This window comes from Rana temporaria, chromosome 13 (assembly GCF_905171775.1).
Source record: "Rana temporaria chromosome 13, aRanTem1.1, whole genome shotgun sequence".
Classification (NCBI taxonomy): Eukaryota; Metazoa; Chordata; class Amphibia; order Anura; family Ranidae; genus Rana; species Rana temporaria.
The window spans coordinates 49,465,473-49,492,912 of record NC_053501.1 but is presented as its reverse complement, the minus strand read 5'-3'; the positions used below and the strand labels follow the sequence as shown (position 1 = coordinate 49,492,912).

The 27,440-nt window shown below is 42.5% G+C and overlaps 1 protein-coding gene across 2 annotated transcripts in view; it reads left to right on the top strand.

The window, feature by feature from the left end:
- The window catches only part of DPF3 (double PHD fingers 3), a 354,464-nt gene that overhangs the window by 323,434 nt on the left and 3,590 nt on the right, over window positions 1-27,440 (top strand). For both annotated transcript variants that reach the window (XM_040333669.1, XM_040333670.1), the window contains 2 exons: window positions 18,457-18,569; window positions 22,942-23,023. In XM_040333669.1, coding sequence (XP_040189603.1) covers window positions 18,457-18,569; window positions 22,942-23,023 — 195 coding nt within the window. The remainder of the gene's footprint in view (window positions 1-18,456; window positions 18,570-22,941; window positions 23,024-27,440) is intronic.

The following is a 27,440-nucleotide window of genomic DNA, read 5'->3' as shown; positions in this document are numbered from 1 at the left end:
ACTATTGCTATTAACACATTAGTAGATTACAGATGGAACATAATTTGAAAAAACTTCATATGTTTCACATATTGTATATGCAAGACCCAATGTTCTTACCTATTCCACAATGTGGGGCCTCGTGCACATTCAACGTTAAAGACTGTACACTGAATTATAAGCAGGCCTATGCTAAAGATCACTATAAAGGGGGGAAAAAAATTACCGCACCTTGTGGTTACATCTAAAATTTCATAACCGTGTTAGGACATCATATCATAGCATGGTTATTAGAAAAAACACCTGCGCGCATGATAAAATACATTATACAAAAAAAATATATACTTGGGACAAACAATAACAGTGTAAAATAAATGCAACGCTTGAACGTTAAACATAATTGAAGTCCATAACAATGGGAGATGAAAAGTTCATAGATAAGGATCCTGTGAGTGTAATTCTACATGACAAGTGCTGATGTAAATCCACCACCAATAGCAGGGACATACACCGACCCTTAGCTCAGATGATGGACCACTTAAACAAAAGCAGTCAAACAAGCATTTATATAGTATCCAACTTCAAATCGCCATGCTCACAGGATCTCTTGATAACCGTATGCCGTAGGCTATAACACACTCCATCATGAGCAGGACCTCAGGTCACAGATGTAGTAGTGACAGGCAAAAGGAACACCTCATTGCACAGTATTACTAACCAAAGCATTTATTGAAAAACAAAATGTAATACTAACAAACGGCTCAAGTAAAATTGCATGTGTGCCCCTGATGACGTCTACGAGGATGAAACATGGCGGGAGGAGTTTGGTGTCACTACGTCTGGTAGTCGGACATTTTACTGGTTGGAAACATCCTCGTTCGACACATGGATTGACACATGATTTTAAATGCAATTTTACTTTAGTTGTTTGTAAATATTTTGGATTTGTTTACAATAAATGGTTTGGTCAGTAATACTGTGCAATGAGGTGTTTCTTTTGCCTCCACTCCTGTTCGTGATGGAGTGTGTTATAGCCTAATGCCGCGTTCACACGATCGGAATTTCTGACAAGGAAACCCTGGATTTTTTTCTGATGGAATGTTGGCTCAAACTTGAGTTGCATACACACAGTCACACAAATGTTGTCGGAAATTCCAAACGTCAGGAACGCGGAGACGTAGAACACTACAACGAGCCAAGAAAAATTAAGGTTGGAATTGCATACAGATGATCATAATTTCCGACAAGAACTTTTCCTGTCGGAAAATTTGAGAACCAGCTCTCAAAATTTTGCTGTCGGAAGTTCCGACAGAAAATGCTCGATGGGGCTTACACACGGTCGGAACTTCCGACCAAAAGCTCACATCAAACTTTTCGTGACGGAAATTCCGCTCGTGTGTATGCGGCATAAGAGATATGGTTATCAAGAGATCCTGTGAGCATGGCAATTTGAATTTGGATACTATATAAATGCCTGTTTGACTGCTTTTGGTTAAGTGGGTAAGGGAAGTGTGTCCCTGCTATTGGTGGTGGATTTTCATCAGCACTTGTCATGTAGAACTACACTCACTGAAGCCTCATCTATTAACTTTCAATCTCCCATTGTTATGGACTTCACTTCTGTTTAACATTCAAGCACTGCATTTATTTTACATAGTATGGTTATTATTCATAGAAACATTAACAGATTTGGTCTTTAGTGTATTTTTTAAATTATATATATATATATATATATATATATAGATCTGAAGTTGGTGTCAAACATTTTCTTTGCCCTATGATCTTTGGGAGCACAATGTAGGCTGTATTGTGCATAGAGCTGGTGTCAGTACTGCAGCATGGATTTTTTTTACACCAAGGGCACCAAAGTATACTGCATGGAGATTTATCTTGCCATATGCCAACACATCCATGCAGTGGATTTAACTGGGTGTAAAGCTGCACGTGTATAATGGGCCCGAGATGATTTAAACCACCAAAAAAATCCAAAATAAATTTTCCCAATGCAACCCCATTTAAACATATTTTTCCTATGAGTTTTTTTTAACAGATTAAAAACACAGCAAGGGTTGATGCAATAATATTTCCACAATGTTCCAAGGTTCCTGTAACATGCCATGCTCTCAAAAAATTGTCTCTTTCCTGTTCTATGTGGCTTGTAGCAGCAGTACAGCCCCTATGGCAAAAATAATCTATTCACATTTTGCTTTTAGTCGGCAGTGAACAAGCAGTGGATCAATCCATCTCAAATTGATTGCAAGGAGTGCGCCAGCCTTGCTAACCTTACTGCTTGACTACACAGAGCTGCTTTAAAAAAATAAATTGATAACCATGACAAAAGCCAGTTATAGGTCTTGTATATTGCTATTAAATTGTACAGCATTCTATTAGGGCTGTTACTGATTAAAATTTTCGTGTTCGATTAATCAAATCTTTTTTAATTGATTAATCGACTAATTTCGATTAATTATAACGCACATACATTTTTCGGACCACTACCATATATAGTCCCCATTATAATATACAGCTCCCCCACTGTAATATCCACAGACATCTCCCTACTGTAATATGGTCCACAGACATCTCCCCCACTGTATAGGAAGATTAGTGCTTGCTTAGTCTTACCAGAGAAGCTGGCTGAACACGAGCAGTTGAGGCCGGGTGATGACGTCAGCGCGCCGCTCTAGGCTTACCTAGGCCACCGCCGGATGGACCAAGATGGCCACCGCTCCAGGAGCTCGGCCGAAGCCGCAGCCTTTCTTTTAGTCGAGGCAGCAGCGGAGCTCCGCGGATCACGTGGTCTGCCGATCCACATATGGTGACCCGTTCGGATCACGGATCATTTACGATCCGTTGCACCACTAGTACTGATCAAAAGAATTTTAATTCATCAACAAAAATTACGATTAATCGAGGAATTAATCTTTCAATTTCCACGGCCCTACATTCTATACAACTGTTTCTGGTGAAAATTATGTACATTTTACCCATAAAAACAGGATATGTTCATTTTTTAAATCTGCCAAACTCAGACAATGCGAGATTATTCTGAAGAATCACGAACACTCTGAAATAGGAAGAAAACCACTGCCATTATTTAAAATTAAAATTTAAAATTTTTATTTATTTTTTTGAGTCTTTGCTATTCTGGTACACCACTTGTTTCTCCTTTTGTTGTGAATCTTGTTCCCCACTACTTCAACTTTCAAAAAAAAAAAGATAAAAAAAAAATGGAAAATCGATAAAACCAGAGAAAAGGGGTGGACAGACCGAACTGTACTGTTATTGGTAGGCCCCAAAACTCACACTGTGAAATCCAAAGAAATTAAAGCGGAGCTCCACCCTAAGGTGGAACTCCCGATGATCGGAACCCTCCCCCCTCTGGTGTCACATTTGACACCTTTCAGGGGGGAGGGGGTGCACACATACATGTCTAAAGACAGGTATTTGCACTCACTTCCGGCCACACAGTCTCGGGCAGACTGTGGGCATGATGTCACCTCCCCCCCCCCGTTGTGTTCTGGGAACACTCGGCTCCCAGTACACAGCGGGAGCCAATCGGCAGGCGTAGCGTGACTCGCGCATGCGCCGTAGGGAACCGGGCAGTGAAGCCGGAGCGCTTCACTTCCTGGTTACCTCATTGAGGATGGCGGGGGGGCAGCAGAGTGACGAGCGATCGCTCGTCCTCTGCTGCGGAGGGAGCTGGACTCCAGGACAGGTAAGTGTCCTAATATTAAAAGTCAGCAGCTGCAGTATTTGTAGCTGCTGGCTTTTAAAAAAAAATTTCAGCGGACATCTGCTTTAAGTTGATGTGTTTCAAATAGCAGCCTTCCTAAGCAACAACTGATGAATAAAGCAGACTATGTGGGAAAGTTTTAATATCAGCAATCTCCTAGAGATTACATTGCTCTCCCATGCTACTGCAGGAGATAGTTGGGCAATTGTTAGAGTTGCATCATGAGCTTATCATTTGGACTTTTCAATTGATGTCCTACTCGTGTGTATTTTTTTTATAGATGTGATTATATGTTTTTCGGCAAATTTGTGGTGTTGTGTGCATGGGAGATGGACTGCTCAATTGTGCTACTGAAAAACTTCTATGTAGCAGCTCAAAATTAAAGGAATGTGTTGCAAACAAAAAGCAATCTAAGCTACTCTAAATAACCTGTGTATTCTTATGTTACCCTAGAAGGCTGCAGCTAACATTTTGTGTCAGATTCCTATTTAATAACCAGGAATTATAAAATTTGTAGCTTTATTACTTTAAAACACCTACAGTAAGCCAGATAACAAATGTGCAAAGTGTATTAATAGTAACTGAATACATATTTGTGTCGATATTTTATTACAGTAAAGATATTTAGTCAAAATCAGATTGGTTTGCGGTGAGTAACCATCATCCTTTGTTACTATTACTTAAGGATTTAGTGCAATGAATTCTAAGATGTGGTGCTATGAATTTTGTGTTGAGGTATCAGTTTAATTCCACCCTTACACACATTGGGATTTTGCAAACACCAACTTGCTGGTGGCCAAGATGGCTGCTGAGGAAACATCAGGATACAATGAAGAAAGATACCACTCGGGGGGCGTGGCCTGGACCGGCATGTGAGAGGACATAGCTCTCACAGCTGAGCTTGATCCGTGACCGATCCTCCCTCAGCCAAGCTACTGACTTTCTGCTGCTATATGCTGCAGCCCACCAATCCCGGGATCTCAGGGGAACCTCCGCCAGCCCTCTGCACAAGGGGAATTGTCGGAAAAGGACTTTTTGATTCGGGTCCCGATTTTCAAAATGGTGCCGCCGCGCTTACAGTGAAGGGAACCCCACGAGGCGCTGACAAGATGGGGACTGATGCCGCAGGGCACTCCAAGCACATTGAGCCTGAATTGACTGGGACACAGGCGGCCATTTTAGCTGAGCACAGTGAGAGTGAGGAATCAGATCAGGCTGACTCTGGGACCCAAAGCGCTAATGGCACAGATGCAAATGGGGCTGCTCAACCCACACTGGCAGATATCCTCAGGGCTGTTAATCTAGGCAATGCCTCAGTGAATACCATGCAGGAAGAATTGTCACTGCTGCGACAGAATTTACAAAAAAATTAGAGAATGCACCACGGCCGTGAAGAGCAGGGTGAGCGAAATAGAAGATAATTTGACCCCCATAGAAAGAGAAGCCAAACCTGCCTATCAACTGGCGAGGGAGGCCACTGACAGGGCTGAGGATTTTAAGAAACCGCCTCAGGAGAAATAATTTACGCATTGAGGGACTCCCTGAAAAGGTGGAGGGCAGGGACCCCACAACATATGTGAAGGGGTGGCTGCTGGACATATTTGGGAAAAATAAGTTCTCTCCCCTTTTTGCTGTGGAGCGTGTTTACAGAGTGCCACCTTGTCCACCACAACCTGGAGGGCCTCCCAGGCCATTGCTGGCAAAACTGCTGCACTACAGAGATAGAGAAACAGTGCTACGACAGGCAAGAGAGCGTGCTAACATACAGCATAATGGAGCCAGAGTGTCCTTTTATCCTGACTTCTCGGCGGAGGTGCAGAGACGCAGGGCAAAGTTCTTTGATGTGAAACGCCGGCTTAGACAGTTACAGCTACCATACGCCATGTTGTACCTGGCCAAGCTGCGGGTGATTGTGAATGGGCAGGCGCAATTCTTTGAGTCGGCCAAGGATGCAGCTAACTGGCTCGACCGGAATGAGCAGGCCCTGAGACGGCGAGGACAAGATGGCGGGGAGGAAGGATAGTGGTGCCCTGGCCCATGGAGGGCTCCCGAGCCAGCTATGGAAAATATGGAGCAGTGTTATGGTGAGGAGACTTTGTAATACTTTTACCCAGATGACCCCTGGCTGAGGGACAGTATACTGCAACAGATCAAGACGAAAGCTTCAGAAATCGTAAGAGTGGATTTACAATATCTGACTTGTTGTGGCCCCCTGAGGTTGTATGCAGTGCCTCGTGCCTGCTCGGCACTGAACAATTGGTGAGGTCAGCGGTTTGCATCCTCTTTTTTTTCTTTTTCCATTTCTGTTTTTTGATGGGTGGTTCTCCAGCACTACTTTTGCAGCGGTCAGTATGAAAAGCCAATGTGCATTCCTCCCGGAATTTTCCAAGGACCAAATGATCACCAGAGTCTCAGGACTGATGGGGGTACACTTGCCTACTATTATATTTTATTTTGGTGAATGGCGGAGGTCCCTATAGTATCGTGGAATGTGAGAGGACTTCACTCCCCACTTAAGAGAACAATGATACGCAAGTGCCTTAAAAAATTTCACCCAGGGATTTTTTGCTTCCAGGAAACACATCTGACGGCGGACACTGCGAGCTGTCTACAGTATAATTGGGTGACTAAAGCGTACCACTCATACCTCCTATTCTAGGGGGGTGAGTGTCTTGGTCCATGGCTCCTTGAACTATCAGGAGCTGGACAGTAACATTGACCCCGAGGGGCGATATGTGTTTCTTCATTGCAGGTTGGGTGCTTTAACGTGTATACTTGCATGTGTGTATGTGCCCCCCCCTTTCGCGGCGGCGGTGCTGAGGGCTTTGATCTCCTATGTGGATGGCAGGCTGGAGGTGCCGCTGCTGGTGATTGGAGACTTCAATTGTTGTTTGGACCCCACGCTGGATAGACATCCGGCCATAGGAGCCTCTGCCCTCTCCAGGGGAACCGCCCTGGTGCGGTTGTTGCAAGAGGTGGGCTGGGTGGATACCTGGCGACACCGGAACCCGGGAGTTAGACAATATATACATGTTTTTCTAAGTCCCATGGTAGTTTGTCTAGGATTGACCTGGGGGTGGGAAACTCATGCATGCTCCAGTACGTATACAAAATGAAACATATGCCCCGTAGTGTATCGGATCATTCCCCATTAATAGTGTATTTGGTGGTCTCCCAGCCCACTGAGCTTCCTAGAGCCCCTTGGAAATGTAATGCTTTCTGGTTGAAGTTGAGTCCCCTGAAGCCATAGAAGAGAGCGTGCATGGGTTTTTCATTAACCAGGACCCAGAGGGCTGCAACAGTTGGACGCTTTTAAAATGTTTTTGAGAGGGCTTTTGATAACAGAAATGACCAAGGTTAAAAAGGCCTCATCTGCATTTGTGGTGGAGTTGGAAGAGAGGGTGTAAGATCTGGAGCGGCAGTATGTTCTGGATCCCTCTGACTCGGCCAGGAAGGAGTGGCAGGCCGCTCAGTCTGCTTATGAGTGGGTGCTTTCCTCCAAGGCCGAAAAAAAAGTGTTTTTTCACCAAGCAGGCATTCTTTGAGGGGGGAGAAAACAGGACGTATGCTGGCACGAATAGCGAACTCACAGCAGAGGTCCCCTACCATAGGGGCAATAAAATCCAAAGCTGGGCCCACTGTCAACTCGCCCGAAATTATTATGCAGGAGTTAGCTGGGTTCTATGAGGAGTAGTACTGCCCTGGCACTGCCTATACAGGGGCGGATCTGGAGCAGTATCTGCATGGTTTGACATTTCCTAGACTAACGGCAGAGCAGAGGATGGGGTTGGACGCACCCCTCACAGTAGAGGAACTTCAGGAGGCGGTGGGACTGTTCCCTAATTGTAAGGCACCAGGGGAGGATGGACTCCCCATGGAAGTATATAAGCAACATGAGGCTGTCTTGCTGCCGCGTTTGCTCCGGGTGTTTAACGCAGCTCTGGGGGATGGAGAGCTTCCGCCCTCCTTGGCAAAAGCGAATATTGTACTGCTCCTTAAACCGGGCAAGGATCCAGTTGACCCAGGTGCTTACAGGCCAATCTCATTGCTGCAATGTGACAAAGATCCTGGCGAAGGTGCTAGCAATGCGGTTGAATACTGTAATAACTTCCCTTATATCATGGTGATTAGGCAGGGTTTATGCCGAATAAATCCACTGCCATTAATCTGCGGCAATTATTTTTGAATATGCAATCCAACGCGGACAATGTAGAAAGCGGGGCTCTGCTGTCCTTAGACGCCGCTAAGGCATTTGACAGTATAGAATGGAATTACTTGTGGGCAGTACTGGTGCGATTCAGGTTCGGTGACACTTATATAGCATGGGTAAGCCCACTTTACAATCGGCCGGAGGCTGTCATCAGGGCCTTGGGGAACCATGTGACGGCCAACCCAAGAGATTTTAGCCACTTGAACATTTCCCCCCCCGCTCCAGAGGTTTAGAGAATGGGTCAAATCATGGAACAATCTACGCATCTCGGTGGCAGGCAACGTGAACCTAGTGAAGATGATTCTAATGCCGCAATTGCTTTACTGTCTTCACAATGCCCTGGTGATGATCCCTCTAAAAAATTTCCGAATAGTGAATTCCATCTTCCGATCTTTGATATGGAAGAATAAGCCGCCCAGGATTAAATTGGAGCATCTTCAGAGGCCCAAAGACAACGGTGGGTTGGCACTGCCCAACCCGTGGTTGTACTACCTGGCGGATCAGTTGCAACACCTGGTGGGGTGCTTTGGGAGTGTGCCGGCTGGCTCCTCTCAGGCGCTAATGCTCCACACGGTGGGTGATAGGCCCATCCCCATGGCACCGGAAGCTTTGGCTTTTGCCAAACCGAATAAGAAATATCCTACATACAATCTCATACAAAAAGTGTGGAATAAATGCAAGTATATTCAACAGGCTGATGGTTACCTTGAATATAGCCCCCTATGGCTTAATGATACATACACAGAGCTGGCTAAATTACAGATAGTTACTGGGTGGAAACCATATGGGATCACGCATATCAAACACGTTTTTAAACATGGAAGGCCGTTTGCAGATCTGCGGACGGAATATGGACTTCCGTCCTCAATGCTCTTTCAGTACCTGCAGCTCCAGCACGTAGAATGGGCTCAGAGTAGGTCTTCTGAGTGGCATTTGTCGCCAACCCCGGTATTCAGTCTCATTGGGGATGCTGTGTCTTCGAAGGGATTTATCTCTCAATGCTACGCCATCCTATTACAGAACTTCTTGGGACAGCATCCAATACTGGTGAGGGAAAAATGGGAGAGGGACGTGGGCCAAATGGATGGAGAACAGTGGGAAGAGATATTTCAAGGGGTGAGCATTTGTTCACTGAATGTGGCCCAGCGGGTCACTCAATTATATATCATCTTTAGGGTATATTATACGCTGCATAGATTGCAGTTGATGGGGATGCAGAATAAAGATACATGCATTAGATGTAAGCGTGACCATGGGGATCTTATCCACCCCTTGTGGAGATGCCCCAAACTGCATAAATACTGGGCCGAGGTGGTGAGTACTGTCAACTCGGTATTTGGGGTATCTATACCTGTGGATCCCAGGGTATGTCTATTGGGTGTATTGGAGTATGTGATAGAGGTGTACACAAGGGAGGCTGTTCATAGAGTGCTATTCCAGGCAAGGAATTTGATTATGTTTTTACTGGAAATCGGAGAACCCTCGAGGGAATGGATTAGTAAGATAGGAGATATGCTACGTATGGAGAAACATATCTACCAACACACGGAAATATGAGAATCTTTGGGCTCTGTGATACGCCGGGGCTTTCCCCGGTGGACCTGGTCATGGACAGGTTGTTGGGACTGAATGTGGGATGAGTAACAGTATGGAAATTTGAGGGTAGTAGAAGTGGTGACATTGTAGTAATAATAACACTGCTGTATTTTGTTTTTGATGGCTGTCTGTATGGTCATGTTGTTCAATGTATCGTTGTCAAAAGCTGTATACCACCTTTTCATCAATAAAAAAAACTTTTTGTTGGATAAAAAAAAAAAAAAAAAAAAGAAAAAAAGATACCGCTCCATTCTCTCAGCTTGTCTTGCAGACTAGGTTCTAACAGTAAAACTGAGGAATTGTGATTCTGTCTTCACTCATTCCAGTGAAGAATTCAATACTATACGGCCAAGTTTACCTCAAAAATAAAACGAATGCACATATTTTTGTGGGTAAAGTAGTTCATTCGCAAATTCCTGTGAGTAAACGAAGTGGCTGTATGCACATAGCCCCACACAGCCACAGCATTTAGATTGTGATGGTGGGTACGTACGGGAAGAAGGACCCCTTGGGGGGGGGGGAATCAGGGGCTGTGCGCAGGTGCTGTATAGTAAACATGTTACATTATGGGTGTAACATGTTACTAAAGGTGAACTTAACATCTACATAGCAGCAGTTGAAAGGATGGAACATAAAAAATACCACTGAAAATCCACTAGCAGTTGTAAAACAATTGGTAAACTAATGGAGTTCGTTTTTTCTTAAGGTTATATTATATATATTCTTATATTGTGAAGGAGATGCACCTTGGTTATTGTACCAACTAAGACAATAGAGATCACAAAAACTGTGAAGAAAAGGAGCTGCGGTGGCTCAACGCGATTGGCACTGCGCTGACAAGCCATTCACCTCTGCAGCTAGGGGTTCGGATCCCGGTCTCAGCTACATGTGAATTGAGTTTGGTGGTCTCAGCCCGGCTCCCGGTGGGTGTGCTATGCGAGGTAAGCCTGCGCTTAGTATGCCCACCCCCCCTCTCACAAAAACCACCACACTTACACGCACTCGAAATTGGGTTAACATGCACGCACTTTGACCACGCGGTCTCTAAAAAGAGAGGCGAAGGACTAACGGGGCTGGTTGAGTGGGCTAGATCCTCTCACTCCCTTATAGGGAGTCCCTCTGCCCCGTAGGGCTTCAAAGCGGAGCAGGTAGGGTGGGCTGTGTGGGAGGACCCCCTCACACACCCACCATTGCCACCTGGGGCATGGAGAAAGGTGGCAGATTGTCTCTGGGGAGGCCTGCCTACTCCCAACTCCTGCAGTCCGGCTCCTCTCTCGAGTACACGCACAAAATACACTTTAAAAAAAAGAAAAAAAAAACTGTGAAGAAAAAAAATGCAAGAAGCTTTCTCCTTGAAAAGCAGCTCAGTGATACTCATGTACGGCAATTACTCAGAAACCATAACCAGTTTCTATAAGGGCTGCACTCAGAAGTGATGGCATGAGTGGAATTTTTTAAAATTCATAGACACTGGTCATCTGGGTGCAAATGGGGAAAATCCTGATCAAGCAATCAAAAAAAAGTCTAGCTACTGAAATGCAACTCTCCTCAGGTAAAGATAAAATGATCAATGCCTCTGCATTAGTCAAGAGATCCTTTACCAGAAGAGGAGAATATATGAAAACACCATTATTGCGATTCAATAAAGCATTTGTAACACACTCTGGCAGTATAGTCACTTTAACCACTCCAGCCCCAGAAGAATTTACCCCCTTCCTGACCAGAGCACTTTTTGCAATTCGGCACTGCGTCGCTTTAACCGACAATTGCGCGGTCGTGCATGACAGGGAGCAGTAGATCACTGTCCTGTCACCAGGCAGAACAGGGAAATGCCTCGTTTACATAGGTATCTCCATGTTCTGCAGCTCCGTGACACGATCGCGGGACACCGGCGGAAATAAAGTCCGCGGGTCCCAAGGTCACGGAGCACAAGCCGGGCGCGTGCAACACGGCGGCAATTTCAAAGCAACGTACAGGTATTGTCATTAGGCAGTCAGCAAGCTGTTAAAAAGTAATAGTTCCGACACATGGAACAGATTCAGCTGGTCTTGTATGAATCACTTTTAAAGGATTATCGCCTAAAGAAATTGGAGTTCATTAAAACCAACTCTAAGTTTGTGTACAGAGACTGCCTTCCTAAATTGGCCAGCCCAGTGTGTTCAAAGTAAAAACACTGTGCCACTATGAAAATACTAATTCTTAGTGTTGCCTCCCCTTAGACTGACAGGGGGCTGAGCCTGATGGCTGGTGCTAGCAGACTAGTTTCGAATCAGCTCAGTCTTCATTGTGGTCAACTACAAATGGTGGTGGCCAGAATCCATACCCACTGAACAGCCTGCTAGGGGCTGTGGAATCTTCCCACTACTGTCCGCTGTCAAACACAAGGAAGGCACTCACTCATAATTTTAGGCGAGGCAATCATGATGGGGAAATAGTGTCAACATAATTAATCAGACCTGGCCACCCCAACAGCTTATTTCCACAAGGCAGAACTGAAAGACAACAGCAAACCAGTCACTGAAGAGGTTGTGTGTGACTGGCACAGTGGCCAGGCAGGGAGCTCAGTAACACATCCTGTGATTTTCATCATGCTCAGCATTACTGAGCTGCACTAAAGATGACATTTACAAGTATATACTGCAAGTAGCAACATTTGTTGTACAATGGGAGGTAGCTTTTTATGCGTGTTGACAATACTCTGTTAACTCCACTATATCTGTTTTTAAAAGCCTCAGCAGGGTGATGTGTTTTATGCGACGGGTAAAGCTCCATTCTAAAGGTTTAAGTTTATCTTCATAGTTCTGTTTATGTCAAATGTTCATGCTTTTCAGTCTTCTTGGGTAATGCTTTGAGAACTGTAGTTTAGCATTTACAAAAGAAGGCGAGAAGCTGACGCCTTACCTTACCTCTTATCAATAATTAGGAGATCAAACACTGAACTGTGTCTAACTATAGGGCTGTAAGACTGTAAACAACATGATTATACTCATGTGCACGTCTATAAACAAACACCAAAAGGCAAAGTCTGCTGTCTAACAGAGGTCTCCTGTGATTATAGCACTGCTGTATGCAGGGGCGGACTGACCATCGAGTCACTCGGGCACTGCCCAAGGGTCCCATGCCACTAGGGGGCCCCATCAGGTTTGCCAGGCTCAGTAAAACCAGGGACAGTATGTAAAAATCTGTTTTTTTTACATCTGTTCCTGATATGTCCGAAACCGACATGCTTTTGATGTGAAAATCCCGAGATTTTAGCTGCCCCGCCTCTGCACTGCCTCCTGGCGTGGTGGCCATCTGTAAGCCCAGGGGCCCCATAATCTTCTATTGCTGGGGGGCCCCATTAGTTGTCAGTCTGCCCCTGGCTATATGTCTATAGTAATATATTGTCAGCACTGAGATTAGTGCACTTTAGACATTTCATTGACATAGAACTGCATTTTTAACCCAGTCTAAATGTTTCTTTTAAGTTTAGATCACTTTGTTCAGTATGTGTTTTCTAGGAAATTCCTACATTTAAATTCTATTTTGAGTGTATATTCCCATTGCTCCTTCTGCTTTGCTTCATATACATCTTACTGTGTAGTATGCAGAGATGAGTCATTGTGAGATGGTTTAAATTTACTGGACCAATCTTTAGCCAAAGTAACTATGTAACTACAGTTGTATTTCATATGCTCACAAGCAAATTAAATTTCTTTAGTTTGGAAAAATTGGTCTCAGAATGAGTGTTATTTTGCTTCATGTAAATAATGTGTCCCTTTGTACGGTTTTAATTCAGCATAAGCAGGTCAAAAGTTACATTTTAAAGTAAAAATGATCAACATCACACTTTTAATCTCTTAAGGACCAAGGGCCAGATTAACAAAGGAGATACGACGGAGTATCTCAGATACTCCCTCGTATCTCTCAGAGTATCTATGCCTAGTTACGCCTAGATAGCCCTAAGATCCGGCAGGTGTAATTGTTTTACACTGTCGGATCTTAGGATGCAGTACCGCGGCCGCCGCTGGGGGGAGTTTGCGTCGTAAACCAGCGTCGGGTATGCAAATTAGGAGTTACGGCGATCCACGACGGTTTTTCGCGTTCGCTACGTCGCTGCTAGTCTAGTTTCCCGTCGCAAAGTTAGTCGTCGTTTTTGGTGCCCTAACTTTACACAGCCCATGTTAAAGTATGGCCGTCGTTCCCGCGTCAAAATTTGAAAAAAAAAATTCTTGCGCAAGACGTCCGGGAATACGGAAGTACGCTAGGCACGTCGCCGTTCGAAAAGCACGCAAAGCACGGCAGGAATTTCGAAACGGAGCATGCGCGCCTAATTTAAATGGCACACGCCCATTTGAATTACGCGGGCTTACGCCGGAGGCCGCCAGCGTAGGTTTTCATTGCAAGTGCTTTGTGAATCAGGCACTTGCAATGAAAACTTGCGGCGGTGTAACGTATCTACGATACGTTACGCCGCCGCACTTCTACGTAAATCTGGCCCCAAGTCTCTTTTTCAGATATGTTGTTTACAAGTTAAAAAAAAAATTGCTAGAAAATTACTTAGAACCCCCAAGCATTATACATTTTTTTCTAACACCCTAGAGAATAAAATGGCGGTCATTGCAAGACTTTGTGCCACACCGTATTTGCGCAGCGGTCTTACAAGCGCACTTTATTGGGAAAAAATACACCTTTTTGAATTAAAAAAATAAGACAACAGTAAAGTTAGCCCATTTTTTTTATACTGTGAAAAATGATGTTATGCCAAGTAAATTGATATCCAACATGTCACGCTTCAAAATTGCACCCGCAATATTATTTTGACACATTCGGGTCACTTTTATTCCTATGTAAACATCCCTTGTAATAGAAAAAAAGCATTACAGGTCCTCTTAAATATAATATCTGGGTCAAAAAGACCTCAGATCTCATATTTAGACTAAAATGCAATAATAAAAAAAATAAAAACGTCATTTGAAAATGGGCGGAAGTGACATTTTGACATTGCTTCCGCCCTGCTATGGTATGAAGACAGGTAGAGGCCATCTTACCGTCACTCATCTCCATACCCAGCCACAGAGAGGACCCGATTGCCTCCAGCGCTACCGACGGCTCCAGTAATCGGCGGAGGGCCCTCTCCCACCGCCGGTAACGATGATCTTGCGGCAAATCTGTCGCAGAGACCACCATTATCGTAAACCGGACTGCCGCCTGAAGACGAGGATACCTGGGTTATGGCACCTAGCTTCTGCTATAACAGAGATCCCTCTTCAAAATGCCGACTTATATAGTTGTGCAGTCTGGAAGTGGTTAAAAAGTAATTATCTATACCAGGGGTCTCCAAACAGACAATGGGGCACTATTTATTCCATTGATACCATTGATGGGATATTATTCCTCCTACTAATAGGGACACTACTCCCCCTCCTACTGACCACCAACTCTGAGCCCATATTTATTCTCAATGATGCTGGGCCCAAGACATTTTCTACCCCCGCTGGGCACAATATGGCCCTCCAAAAATTTGAAGGACAGTAAGCTGGCCTTTTGTTTGGAACGTTTGGAGACTCCTGATCTATACTGAATGAACTTTGTAAGGAATTATTCATTTTGATTGGATGACAAAGATCAATAACTGACTAGCTTTTTATAGCTCTATGAAGTTTTTTGGTGACACCTCTGTTCCAAAGTTCCCTAGAATGCCATGGCTATTGCTAAAGGGACATAATATTAAATAGTAACTTGCCAATATCATTGAATTATTGAACTGTAGAAATCTAACTTAATAACGCAAGAACGCAAGAGGCTAGATGTTGTCGCAGAGATTTTGTTTTCTTTATTAGAAGAGTGAGACTTCGCAGTGGATGTCAATAGGGCCAAGATTTTTTTGTTCCCTAAAAATATGGTAAACCCACCAATAACGCACATCAGCTTTGGGTGAAGTCAGCATTAAAGAAAAGCGAATGGCATGCAAGTCTGAGCTATATTTTAATTGAATTCTGACAGAAGATCCCATCAAAAGTGAATGAATGAATGAATGACTTGTATAGCGCAACTCATGCAAACTGAATTGCCTCTGGGCGCTGTTTCCTGCCAGAGTCTGCTTGGCTGGTGTGGTCATTTTACCTCGTAGGATCGTGACACGCTTGGGACACACAGTCATACATATATATACTGTGCCAATTTGGACAAGATCCAATTTACCTAGCAGCATGTCTTTGGAGTGTGGGAGGAAACCGGAGTACCCGAAGGAAACCCACGCAGGCACAGGGAGAACATGCAAACTCCAGGCAGATGGTGTCATGGTCGGGATTCGAACCAGCAACCCTTTTGCTGCTAGGTGAAAGTGCTACTCACTGCACCACCAGAGTGCACAAAGATTAAAAAAAAAGTACTAAAAATACCCTATTCAGAGCCATCTTCTCACACAGCAATACAATAAAGCTGCTACTACTGCTGACCTGCTCTTCAAAAGGCTGATTGGCTGGGTGCAGGGAAGATCTACTGATTTCCACTCAGGGATTTTAACAAGTCAAACCAGAGGGTCAGCCAAGCAACGAACATTTTCAAGAGAGGTCAGCAATGGCTCAAATTCTTCTTAGAACTGGTTTATTTTGGCAACATTTAACCAAATCATTTTTTTTTATATATTTGCAATGATTGAACAATGTCAAGCAACTAACTGGACCTGGTCCATACACTTTCCAGCTTAAATTATCATAAGCTTAAAAGGAGTTGTAAAGGCAGAATGTTTTTTATCTTAATGCTGGGGGGGCTACTACACACACAAGATAAAAAAATCCTTTGTGTAGCAGCCCCACCAGCACCCCCCGTAATACCTACCTGAGTTCCTTCAATCTCCAGCAATGTCCACATTCCACTCAGCCACCCAGGACACTCTTCCCAATTGGCTGAGACAGAGCAGCGGCGTCATTTGCTCCCGCAGCTGTCAGTCAGTAAGCCCAATCCGGAGAGAGGGGGTAGGGCCAGGTTGGGGCTCCATGTCTGAATGGATACACAGAGCTCTGACTTGGGGCTTGGATGCCCCCTTTAGCAAGCTGTTGGCTAAAGGGCACCCAAAGTAGGAAGGGGCTAGGAGCAGCAACGGGGAACCCAAGACGAGGAGGACCCGGGCTGCTCTGTGCAAAACCAACTGAGTAGGTAAGTATAACATGTTTGTTATTTTTATTTTATTTTTAATGAGCCTTTACAATCACTTTAAGTTATAGCCAAGGCTACACATGCTGAAAAACATTCTTCTAAAATAATGAAAAAATATTTTTCAAGAATAAAGTTAAATAAGTTATATAAAGATATGATCGATTCTATACAATTATTTACACTGGATTAAGGCTATACATTTAACATTCTGAACAAGTGATATCCAAGTCTGCTCCTGGAGTGTTTCTATTACTGCACAAAGAAATAATACCTCCCCTTGTAGTTTAGATCAGAACACAGCAAAAAGGTAGCTTGAAAATTTTATATTTTTATAATATTTTGGGGTTTTATTCAGTTGACATTTTATGAGTTGTAATCATTCAGGCCATGCTCACAATTATTTTCTTGTCAGAGAAATATCTTAAGAAAACTGCATCCACAATTTCAGCCACCAACAAAAAGGACTACCACAGGCATACCTTTGTCCAACATGAAATGCCAACTCCTCTGTTTGGACCAAGTAAACATATTAAGCTTATAGTTCCAGTAAAGAAGGGTTATACACAGAAAAACGCTGACAAGACCTTTCAGGCCAATGGGTATCAATTACTGAAACAAAAAAAAAAAAAACACAACACACGGATAGATTTTAGATATGCAAAAGTGACCATTTATAGATAAAGAAATTGTGAGAGATGGATGTCTATTCTGCTAGTGTCGGCTTTTTATTCTGTGTTGAAAGAACTTATCTTGATGTTCACCATTTTTTTAAGCTGGAGAGGGAGATGCATGCTGGTGCCTGAACGTGTTATACTATGCCTTCCTTGTGTGCAGCCTCCATCTTTCTGTTTTAGGAAAGCTTTGTTTTGACATAAGGAGAACAAAGATGATACTGCATATCTCATCTCCATTGTTTATCCTCAGAGCTTTAGTAAATGACAGAATTATGCCGCGTACACACGATCGGTTAAACCGATAAGAATGGTCTGATGGACCGTTTTCATCGGTCAAAACCGATCGTGTGTGGGCGCCATTGGTTAGTTAACCATCGATTAAAAAAAAGGCAACTTGTTTTAAAATTAACCAATGGATTCCTAACCGATAGGACAAAACCGATCGTTAGTAGGCGCGACCATCAGTTAAAAATCCACGCATGCTCAGAATCAAGTCGACGCATGCTTGGAAGCATTGAACTTCATTTTTTTTTCAGCACGTCGTGTTTTACGTCACCGCGTTCTGACACGATCGTTTTTTTAACCGATGGTGTGTAGGCGCGACGGACCATCAGTCAGCTTCATCGGTTAACCAATGAAAACGGTCCATCGGTCCGTTCTCATCGAAAGGACTGATTGTGTGTACGCAGCATAAGACTAAACACATCTAATATGCAAATATTTCAATTTAATGGCTAGCATCAGAAACACTCTGAGGGGCAAATTTATAAAACAGTTAATCTGACGCTCACCAAAAAGTCACCGGGTGAATCTTCCCAGGTCATGTGTTTTAAAATGACAGCGATTGATTCACTACCCATGGATGTTTGGTAGAAGTCATATCCACTATTAAAAAAAGCTCCTGAAGGTATAAAGAGCACAAATATATTCTGAAAACCAGAGATTTACACAATAATCCAAAATACTTACAAAAAAGTAAGCGCTCTTAAAAATAAAAATGTATCACTGAGTGTGAATGAGACCCCTATGTGATTGGCAGCAAAAAGGTTTATTGTCCATTTCATCACATCCGTTGTTACATTCAAATATCACACTAAACAATTACAATTCTTCTTTTGTAGGTCACCCAACTTGTCTACAATTTACTGTAAACATGACCGAAGCTGTAAAAACCTACCAATGGCAGTGTATTGAATGCAAGTCCTGTATCATTTGTGGAACATCGGAAAATGATGTAAGATACCAAGTCTTGAATAAATTAAAAAATATATTAAAAAAATGGTGGTTAATCAGGGTCATGCAGATTGAAGTTAACAAGGTGAGGATGCAACCCATTTTATGTTTTTTTTTCTGGGGGGAATTTTGTGGTGTGCCAGCTTATAGGTTCATACACAAGCACTTATTTTACTTCCCTATTTCACTTGCATCTAGTCCTGCAGTGCTCTGAACCCATTTACAAAATTAAAATAATATTATGGGCATTAAAGTATACTTGCCTTTTAAAATGTTTCTGTTTGTCAAGAATGTAGCTGTGGGTGATTTGCATAACCATCATGTTTTAGCCCGGGTTCACACTGCACGCAACTGCAAAGTCGGACCTCCGTGAGACTTCAGCAAGACTTGCATGCGACTTATTTAACAGAAGTCAGTGCGAGTCGGACCAAAGTAGTGCAGGAACCTTTTTCTAAGTTGGAGCAACTCATGTCGCACCAATTAGAATGGTTGCATTGCACAGAATGGGGTCCGACTTCTGATGCGACAATAGCTCCAAAGTTGGAGCGATTGTAGCACCAATGTGAACCGGACCTTAGCGTTCTTTGCACCTTGAATTATATATTATCCACTTTACCTCCGGAAGATTTATCCTCCTAATGACCAGGATATTTTTTGCAATACAGCACTGCGTTACTTTAACTGACAATTGCGAAGTCATGCAACGCTGTACCCAAATGAAATTTATGTAATTTCTTTCCATGAATAAGAGATTTCTTTTGGTGGTATTTGATCACTGCTGCGTTTTTATTTTTTGTGCTATAAACAAAAAAAAAAAAGACTGACAATTTTGAAAAAAAAAAAAAAACACCAATATTTTTTACTTTCTGCTCTACAGTAAGACGCATCCAATAAAAAAACATGTAAAAAAATCCAATTTCTTTATAAATTTAGGTCAATACGTAGTATGCTACATATTTTTGGTAAAAAAAAAAAAATCCCACTAAGCATATATTGATTGGTTTGCGCAAGAGTTATAGACCCGGATTCACATACATCGGCGCATATTTATGCGGGCGTAGCGTATCTAATATACGCTACGCCGATGCAGCGCACAGAGGCAAGCACTGGATTCACAAAGCACTTGCTAGCACTCGCTCTTAAAGATAGGCTGGGTTTCCTCTGCGTAAGCCAGCGTAGGTGGAAGTGGGCGTGAGCCATGCTGAGGCGTGACCCCATGCAAATGATGGGCCAAGTGCCATAGAAGTACTTAAAATCAACGGCGCATGCGCCGTCCTGTGGCCGCATCCCAGTGCGCATGCTCAGAATCACGTCGGAACAACTCCCTAAGATACGCCGGATCACTGCCTACGACGTGAACGTAACCTACGCCTAGTCATATTCACGTACTACGTAAACGACAAAAGATACGACGGCTTGCGCAAACCGCGTATATTATGCGCCGGGCGCAAGTACGTTCGTGAATCGGCGTATCTCCCTCATTTGCATATGTGCATAGAAAATCAATGGGAGCGGCAAATGCCCCCAGCGTAAATATGCGCCCACGATACGACGGCGTAGGCAAGTTACATCGGTCGTAGGAAGCCTATTTTTAGACGCATCTCAGATTGTGGGCACGGCGCATAGATACGAAGGCGCATACTTACACTTACGCGCCGTATCTCGAGATACGACGGCGTAAGTGCTTTGTGAATCCGGGCCATAGTGTCTACAAACTATGATATATATATATATATATATATATATATATATATATATATATATATATATATATATATATATATATATATATATATACAGGTGGTTCTAAAAAAATTAGCATATTGTGATAAAGTTCATTATTTTCTGTAATGTACTGATAAACATTAGACTTTCATATATTTTAGATTCATTACACACAACTGAAGTAGTTCAAGCCTTTTATTGTTTTAATATTGATGATTTTGGCATAAAGCTCATGAAAACCCAAAATTCCTATCTCAAAAAATTAGCATATCATGAAAAGGTTCTCTAAACGAGCTCTTAACCTAATCATCTGAATCAACTAATTAACTCTAAACACCTGCAAAAGATTCCTGAGGCTTTTAAAGATTCCCAGCCTGGTTCATTACTCCAAACTGCAATCATGGGTAAGACTGCTGACCTGACTGCTGTCCAGTAGGCCATCATTGACACCCTCAAGCAAGAGGGTAAGAAACAGAAAGACATTTCTGAACGAATAGGCTGTTCCCAGAGTGCTGTATCAAGGCACCTCAGTGGGAAGTCTGTGGGAAGGAAAAAGCGTGGCAGAAAACGCTGCACAACGAGAAGAGGTGACCGGACCCTGAGGAAGATTGTGGAGAAGGACCGCATTCCCCAGGTCAAGCCACTTTTGAACCAGAAACAGCGGCAGAAGCGCGTGACCTGGGCTACAGAGAAGCAACACTGGACTGTTGCTCAGTGGTCCAAAGTACTTTTTTCGGATGAAAGCAAATTTTGCCTGTCATTCGGTAATCAAGGTGCCAGAGTCTGGAGGAAGACTGGGGAGAGGGAAATGCCAAAATGCCTGAAGTCCAGTGTCAAGTACCCACAGTCAGTGATGGTCTGGGGTGCCATGTCAGCTGCTGGTGTTGGTCCACTGTGTTTTATCAAGGGCAGGGTGAATGCAGCTAGCTATCAGGAGATTTTGGAGCACTTCATGCTTCCATCTGCTGAAAAGCTTTGTGGAGATGAAGATTTCATTTTTCAGCACGACCTGGCAGCTGCTCACAGTGCCAAAACCACTGGTAAATGGTTTACTGACCATGGTATTACTGTGCTCAATTGGCCTGCCAACTCTCCTGACCTGAACCCCATAGAGAATCTGTGGGATATTGGGAAGAGAAAGTTGAGACGCAAGACCCAACACTCTGGATGAGCTTAAGGCCGCCACCGAAGCATCCTGGGTCTCCATAACACCTCAGCAGTGCCACAGGCTGATTGCCTCCATGCCACGCCGCATTGAAGCAGTCATTTCTGCAAAAGGATTCCCGACCAAGTATTGAGTGCATAACTGAACATAATTATTTGAAGGTTGACTTTTTTTTAATTAAAAACACTTTTCTTTTATTGGTCGGATGAAATATGCTAATTTTTTGAGATAGGAATTTTGGGTTTTCATGAGCTGTATGCCAAAATCATCAATATTAAAACAATAAAAGCCTAGAACTACTTCAGTTGCGTGTAATGAATCTAAAATATATGAAAGTCTAATGTTTATCAGTACATTACAGAAAATAATGAACTTTATCACAATATGCTAATTTTTTGAGAACCACCTGTATATACCATAGTGTCTACAAACTATGATTATATATATATATATATATATATATATATATATATATATATATATATAGATAGATAGATATATAGATACACACACACACTAGAATTTTTTTAAAATTTATCCTAGCAATGGTGGCGATCAGCGACTTCTAGCAGGACTGCGATATTGCGGTGGACATTCTGACACTTTGTGGGAACCAGCAACACTAATACCGTGATCAGTGCTAAAAATATACACTGTCACTGTACTAATGACACTGGCTGGGAAGGGGTTAAACATCCAGGGCAATTAAAAAGTTAAATGTGTGCCTAGCCAGTGTTTTTGTGTACTGTGTTTGGTGTTTTTTACTAAGGGAAGTGATGGATTTTCTTTCCCTGCTTTGTAGGGAAAGAAAATCCATTACTTTCCCCATCAGTATGGAGTTCTGCCCTGTTTACATAGGCAGAGGTCCGTCCTGTGTCCCTTCTACACGATTGGCGGGTGCCGGCGGATATCCATCAGCTGCCACCTGCTGAGCAGCTTCTGTTTTGACAAATCACAGCAAAATCGGCGTCCCCTTACCCAGAAGTGCAAAATCATGTATATATACTGTACGCGATTCTGCACAGTGTAACTGACCTGTAGCAGTAAATCTGCTATGGGGCGGTCAGCAAGTGGTTAAAAAAAGCATTATGTACAGTGTCTAATATTAAGTTATGGAAAAACAAAGTAGTATTGTCTAAAAACAGAAAATGAGCACTAATGAGTAACTTTTGGTCCTTTGTTTAAAAGCTGGCTTACAATTGGTTAGTAGAAACTTCATGTAATACTGAGATCAAAGCAAAGCGAAAGAACGAAAAAAAAAAAAAAACAGATGGAGAGGGGTAAAGCTACAGAACAGAACAGTATTCAACATGATTTTGGATAGATATTTCTGTGGAATAATTTATTAATACTTGAAATTTTGTATACTTACACACTGAAATAAGAATGTCACTATGACAAACTAACAGAGTCCTTTGTGGAACTCCAGTATTAAAATGTTTTCAGTGAATTTATTTACTTATAGAACATACTCTATTTATAGGAACAGCTCCTGTTTTGTGACGACTGCGATCGTGGCTACCATATGTACTGCCTTAGTCCTCCAATGGATGAACCCCCAGAAGGTACAAATTTGTGCAACTATCTATTTTAACTGTAAAATATATTATGCCTTTAAATACATGTAAAGCTGGTCCAAATACGTAATACAATTATATTTCCAAAAATGTATGAAAACACCACATTACACACACACACACACACAAAAAAAAGGGTTTTCTACACTAAAATGCTTTTACTGATAATTTGCATTACGTTCAGATTTTTGAGAGAGAAAATCCAGAGATAAAGCCTAAATATATATTTTCATCTCACAACGTGTAAATAATACAAGGAAAGAAAAAATCAGTTGCGCTAAACCATAAGTGAGTAAATAAAAATGTAAATTGATAAAACTAATGTCCATAAAGTCCAATGGGCAAAAAAATGTAGTGTAAGCTCACATCAAGTGAGTGAAATATTAAGTGAAAAAACATTCCATAAACAGCGTGACTAGCAAATATTGAATTTCCACCACCAGTGAAATGGATAGATAATTGATTATGCGCTTACCAGATGGGCAAGCAAACAAGGCCTGCAGCTGGAACCCCCAGCTAGGGTCTTTATCAGGAACTGCCGCTGACACTCTAGGTGGTGATCCTCCAAGTGTATGGATAAGATGGAAATCCAAGGTACATGAAAAAGATCTCATATAGTGATGTACCGCAAATAAATTCAATTATAGTAACACACCAAGGGAAAGCCACCACCGATAGGTATCACCAAATAGAGGGGACTCTTACCAGACACATAAAATTAAATAACTTGTGGCCAAACCCAGCCAGGGCCTTTAGAGAAGATTGCCTCCAACTCTCCAGCTTAAGCGTAGGAAACTCTCACAAACAGCCACAGCAGTGTGTGTCACCAAAAAAGAAATGAATCCACATAGTGATGTACCGTAGGTAATAAATAATTTAATAAAAAGGTTGCACTTACATTAAATTATTTATTACCTACGGTACATCACTATGTGGATTCATTTCTTTTTTGGTGACACACACTGCTGTGGCTGCTTGTGAGAGTTTCCTACGGCTTAAGCTGGAGAGTTGGAGGCAATCTTCTCTAAAGGCCCTGGCTGGGTTTGGCCACAAGTTATTTATTTTTTATGTGTCTGGTAAGAGTCCCCTCTATTTGGTGATACCTATCGGTGGTGGCTTTCCCTTGGTGTGTTACTATAATTGAATTTATTTGCGGTACATCACTATATGAGATCTTTTTCATGTACCTTGGATTTCCATCTTATCCATACACTTGGAGGATCACCACCTAGAGTGTCAGCGGCAGTTCCTGATAAAGACCCTAGCTGGGGGTTCCAGCTGCAGGCCTTGTTTGCTTGCCCATCTGGTAAGTGCATAATCAATTATCTATCCATTTCACTGGTGGTGGAAATTCAATATTTGCTAGTCACGCTGTTTATGGAATATTTTTTCACTTAATATTTCACTCACTTGATGTGAGCTTACACTACATTTTTTTGCCCATTGGACTTTATGGACATTAGTTTTATCAATTTACATTTTTATTTACTCACTTATGGTTTAGCGCAACTGATTTTTTCTTTCCTTATGTACATTGTGTGTATATCACAATTTTTGTTGCAGCTCAATAATTCTTTGTTTAGTTTGTTAGCGCAGTATCATATTTTTCCTTGTAAATAATACAGCCTCTTCAGCCCTCTGCACCTAAGAATCTGGGGCAGTTAAAGCAGCCAATCAGAGGTATTTGCTGTAAGTGACAGAGGCCGCTTTGGGAGATTCACACTAGCGCACAGTTTTAACTAGGGATGAGCCTAACACCCTCCGCTTCAGTTCGCAGCAGAACATGCGAACAGGCAAAAAATGTGTTCGAACACACGAACACCGATAAAGTCTATGGGACAAGAAAGTGAAAAATCAAGAGTGCTCATTTTAAATTTAAAATGAAATTTCTAAAGGAAAAAAGTAATTTAAAACTATTTGCGGCTATAATAAATTGTCGGGTGCCGGCAATACAGATTAAAGTTGATGAAAAAAAAAATGCTTGGGGGTCCCCCTAAATTCCATTACCAGGCCCTTCAGGTCCAGTATGGATATTAAGGGGAACCCTACGCCAAATTTAAAATAAAAATGGCGTGGTGTTCCCCCCAAAAATCCATACCAGACCCTTATCCGAGCACGCAACCTGGCAGGCCGCAGGGAAAGAGGGGGGCGAGAGAGTGCCCCCCTCCTGAACCATACACGAGGCCACATGCCCTCAACATGGGGAGGATGTCAAGGGACAAGGGCCTCATCCCCACAACCCTTGCTCGGTGGTTGTGGGGATCTGCAGGTGGGGGGCTTATCGGAATCTGGAAGCCCCCTTTAACAAAGGGGAACTCCAGATTCCGGCCCCCTCAGGTTGCATGCTCGGATAAGGGTCTGGTATGGATTTTGGGGAGAACCCCATGCCATTTTTTTTTTTCATAATGCCGCAGGGTTTCCCTTAAAATCCATACCAGACCTGAAGGGCCTGGTAATGGAATTTAGGGAGACCCCCACACATTTTATTTTTTTAAATTTCAAAGACTAATCTGTATCTCCGGGACCTGACAATTCATTATAGCTGTGAGTAGTTTTAAATGACTTTTTTTCCTTTCCTTTAGAAATGTCATTTTGTGCAGAGACTGTTATAAACACGGGAAACACGCGCTAATTTACAGGCATACTATATATACCCCCCAGGTACGAAATTTAAAGGAATATTTCACTTTTATTGTTTCACTTTAAGCATTTTTAAAATCACTGCTCCCGAAAAAACTGCAGTTTTTAAAACTTTTTTTGCATTGATACATGTTCCCTGGGGCAGGACCCAGGTCCCTAAACACTTTTTATGACAATAACTTGAATATTAACCTTTAAAATTAGCACTTTAGATTTCTCCCATAGATTTTAAAGGGTGTTCCGCGGCTTTTCAAATTTGCCGCGAACACCCCAAATTGTTCGCTGTTCGGCGAACAGGCAAAAAGCCAATGTTCGAGTCAAACTCATGTTCGACACTAAGGCCGCGTACACACGATCAGTCCATCCAATGAGAACGGTCCAATGGACCGTTCTCATCGGTTAACCGATGAAGCTGACTGATGGTCTGATGTGCCTACACACCATAGGTTAAATAACCGATCGTGTCAGAACGCGGTGATGTAAAACACGACGACGTGCTGAAAAAAATGAAGTTCAATGCTTCCAAGCATGCGTCCACTTGATTCTGAGCATGCGTGGGTTTTTAACCGATGCTTTTGCATACTAACGATCAGTTTTGACCTATCGGTTAGGCGTCCATCGGTTACATTTTAAAGCAAGTTCTAATTTTTTTGACCGAAGGATAACTGACCGATGGGGCCCACACACGATCGGTTTGGACTGATGAAAACGGACCTAAGGCCTCGTACACACGGTAGGTTAACCAGAAGACAACGGTCTGATGGACCGTTTTCATTGGTCAAAACCGATCGTGTGTGGGCCCCATAGGTTATTTAACCTTCTGTCAAAAAAAAAAGCCAACTTGCTTTCAAATTTAACCGAGGGATTGGTAACCGTTAGGTCAAAACCGATCGTTAATACGCACAACCATCGGTTAAAAATCCACGAATGCTCAGACTAAATTAGGGGATGGAGCGCTCGTTCTTGTAAAACTTGCGTTCGTTTTGGAGATGGCACATTCTACATTTTTAAAATTAGTGCCTCGTTTATTGCTGCGCATTTTTATCTTTGTTCTATTGCTAGAATAAACACATGGTTTTGCTGATGCTATTTAGAGTTCTCCCATACTGACTTGTTTTATTTCTTGCTTGTGATCTCATTTTTTAATTTTTTTTTTTTTTCTAAAGCCAGATCTCAAAAATAATTTGTTGTACTCCACATATTTTTTTTTTGGAGAACTTTCATTTATTTATTTTCTTAAGTTATCACAACAATGTCCCCCCCCCCCCCTCAAGGAGGTTGTGTCCTTTGTTAATTACACATTGTATTTCGGAAATGTTTGATGGCTATTCACCAGAAAAACACAATAGACAAGTATTTAACTTAAATTAAATCACCAGTCTGATAACTTGCAGGTCCCTATATGGGTCCAGACTTTCCCCGGGATGGTGGGCAAACTCCAGAGTGCTTTTCAGGGTCTGAGAACGAAAGTTGTCCCCCCAGCATGGGGGGCAGGTACGGTTCCCAAGGTATTAATAAGGGTACAAAATTAGGGATATACTGCTTCTAATGTTATAGTGGAGAGCAGTGAGGAGTCGATTGAAGAATATGAAATATAGTAACTCATTAAAGGCTAAGACACAAAGGTGTTGTTTTCCTCTTCTAAATTTCAGCTCCTCCATGTACCAATATAGCAATATTGGTACTTCTTTTGCAAAAACAGAACAGCTTTCCATTTATTCCACACATACCATGCCTCACTCTCCTCATGGCTGTTTAAAAACAC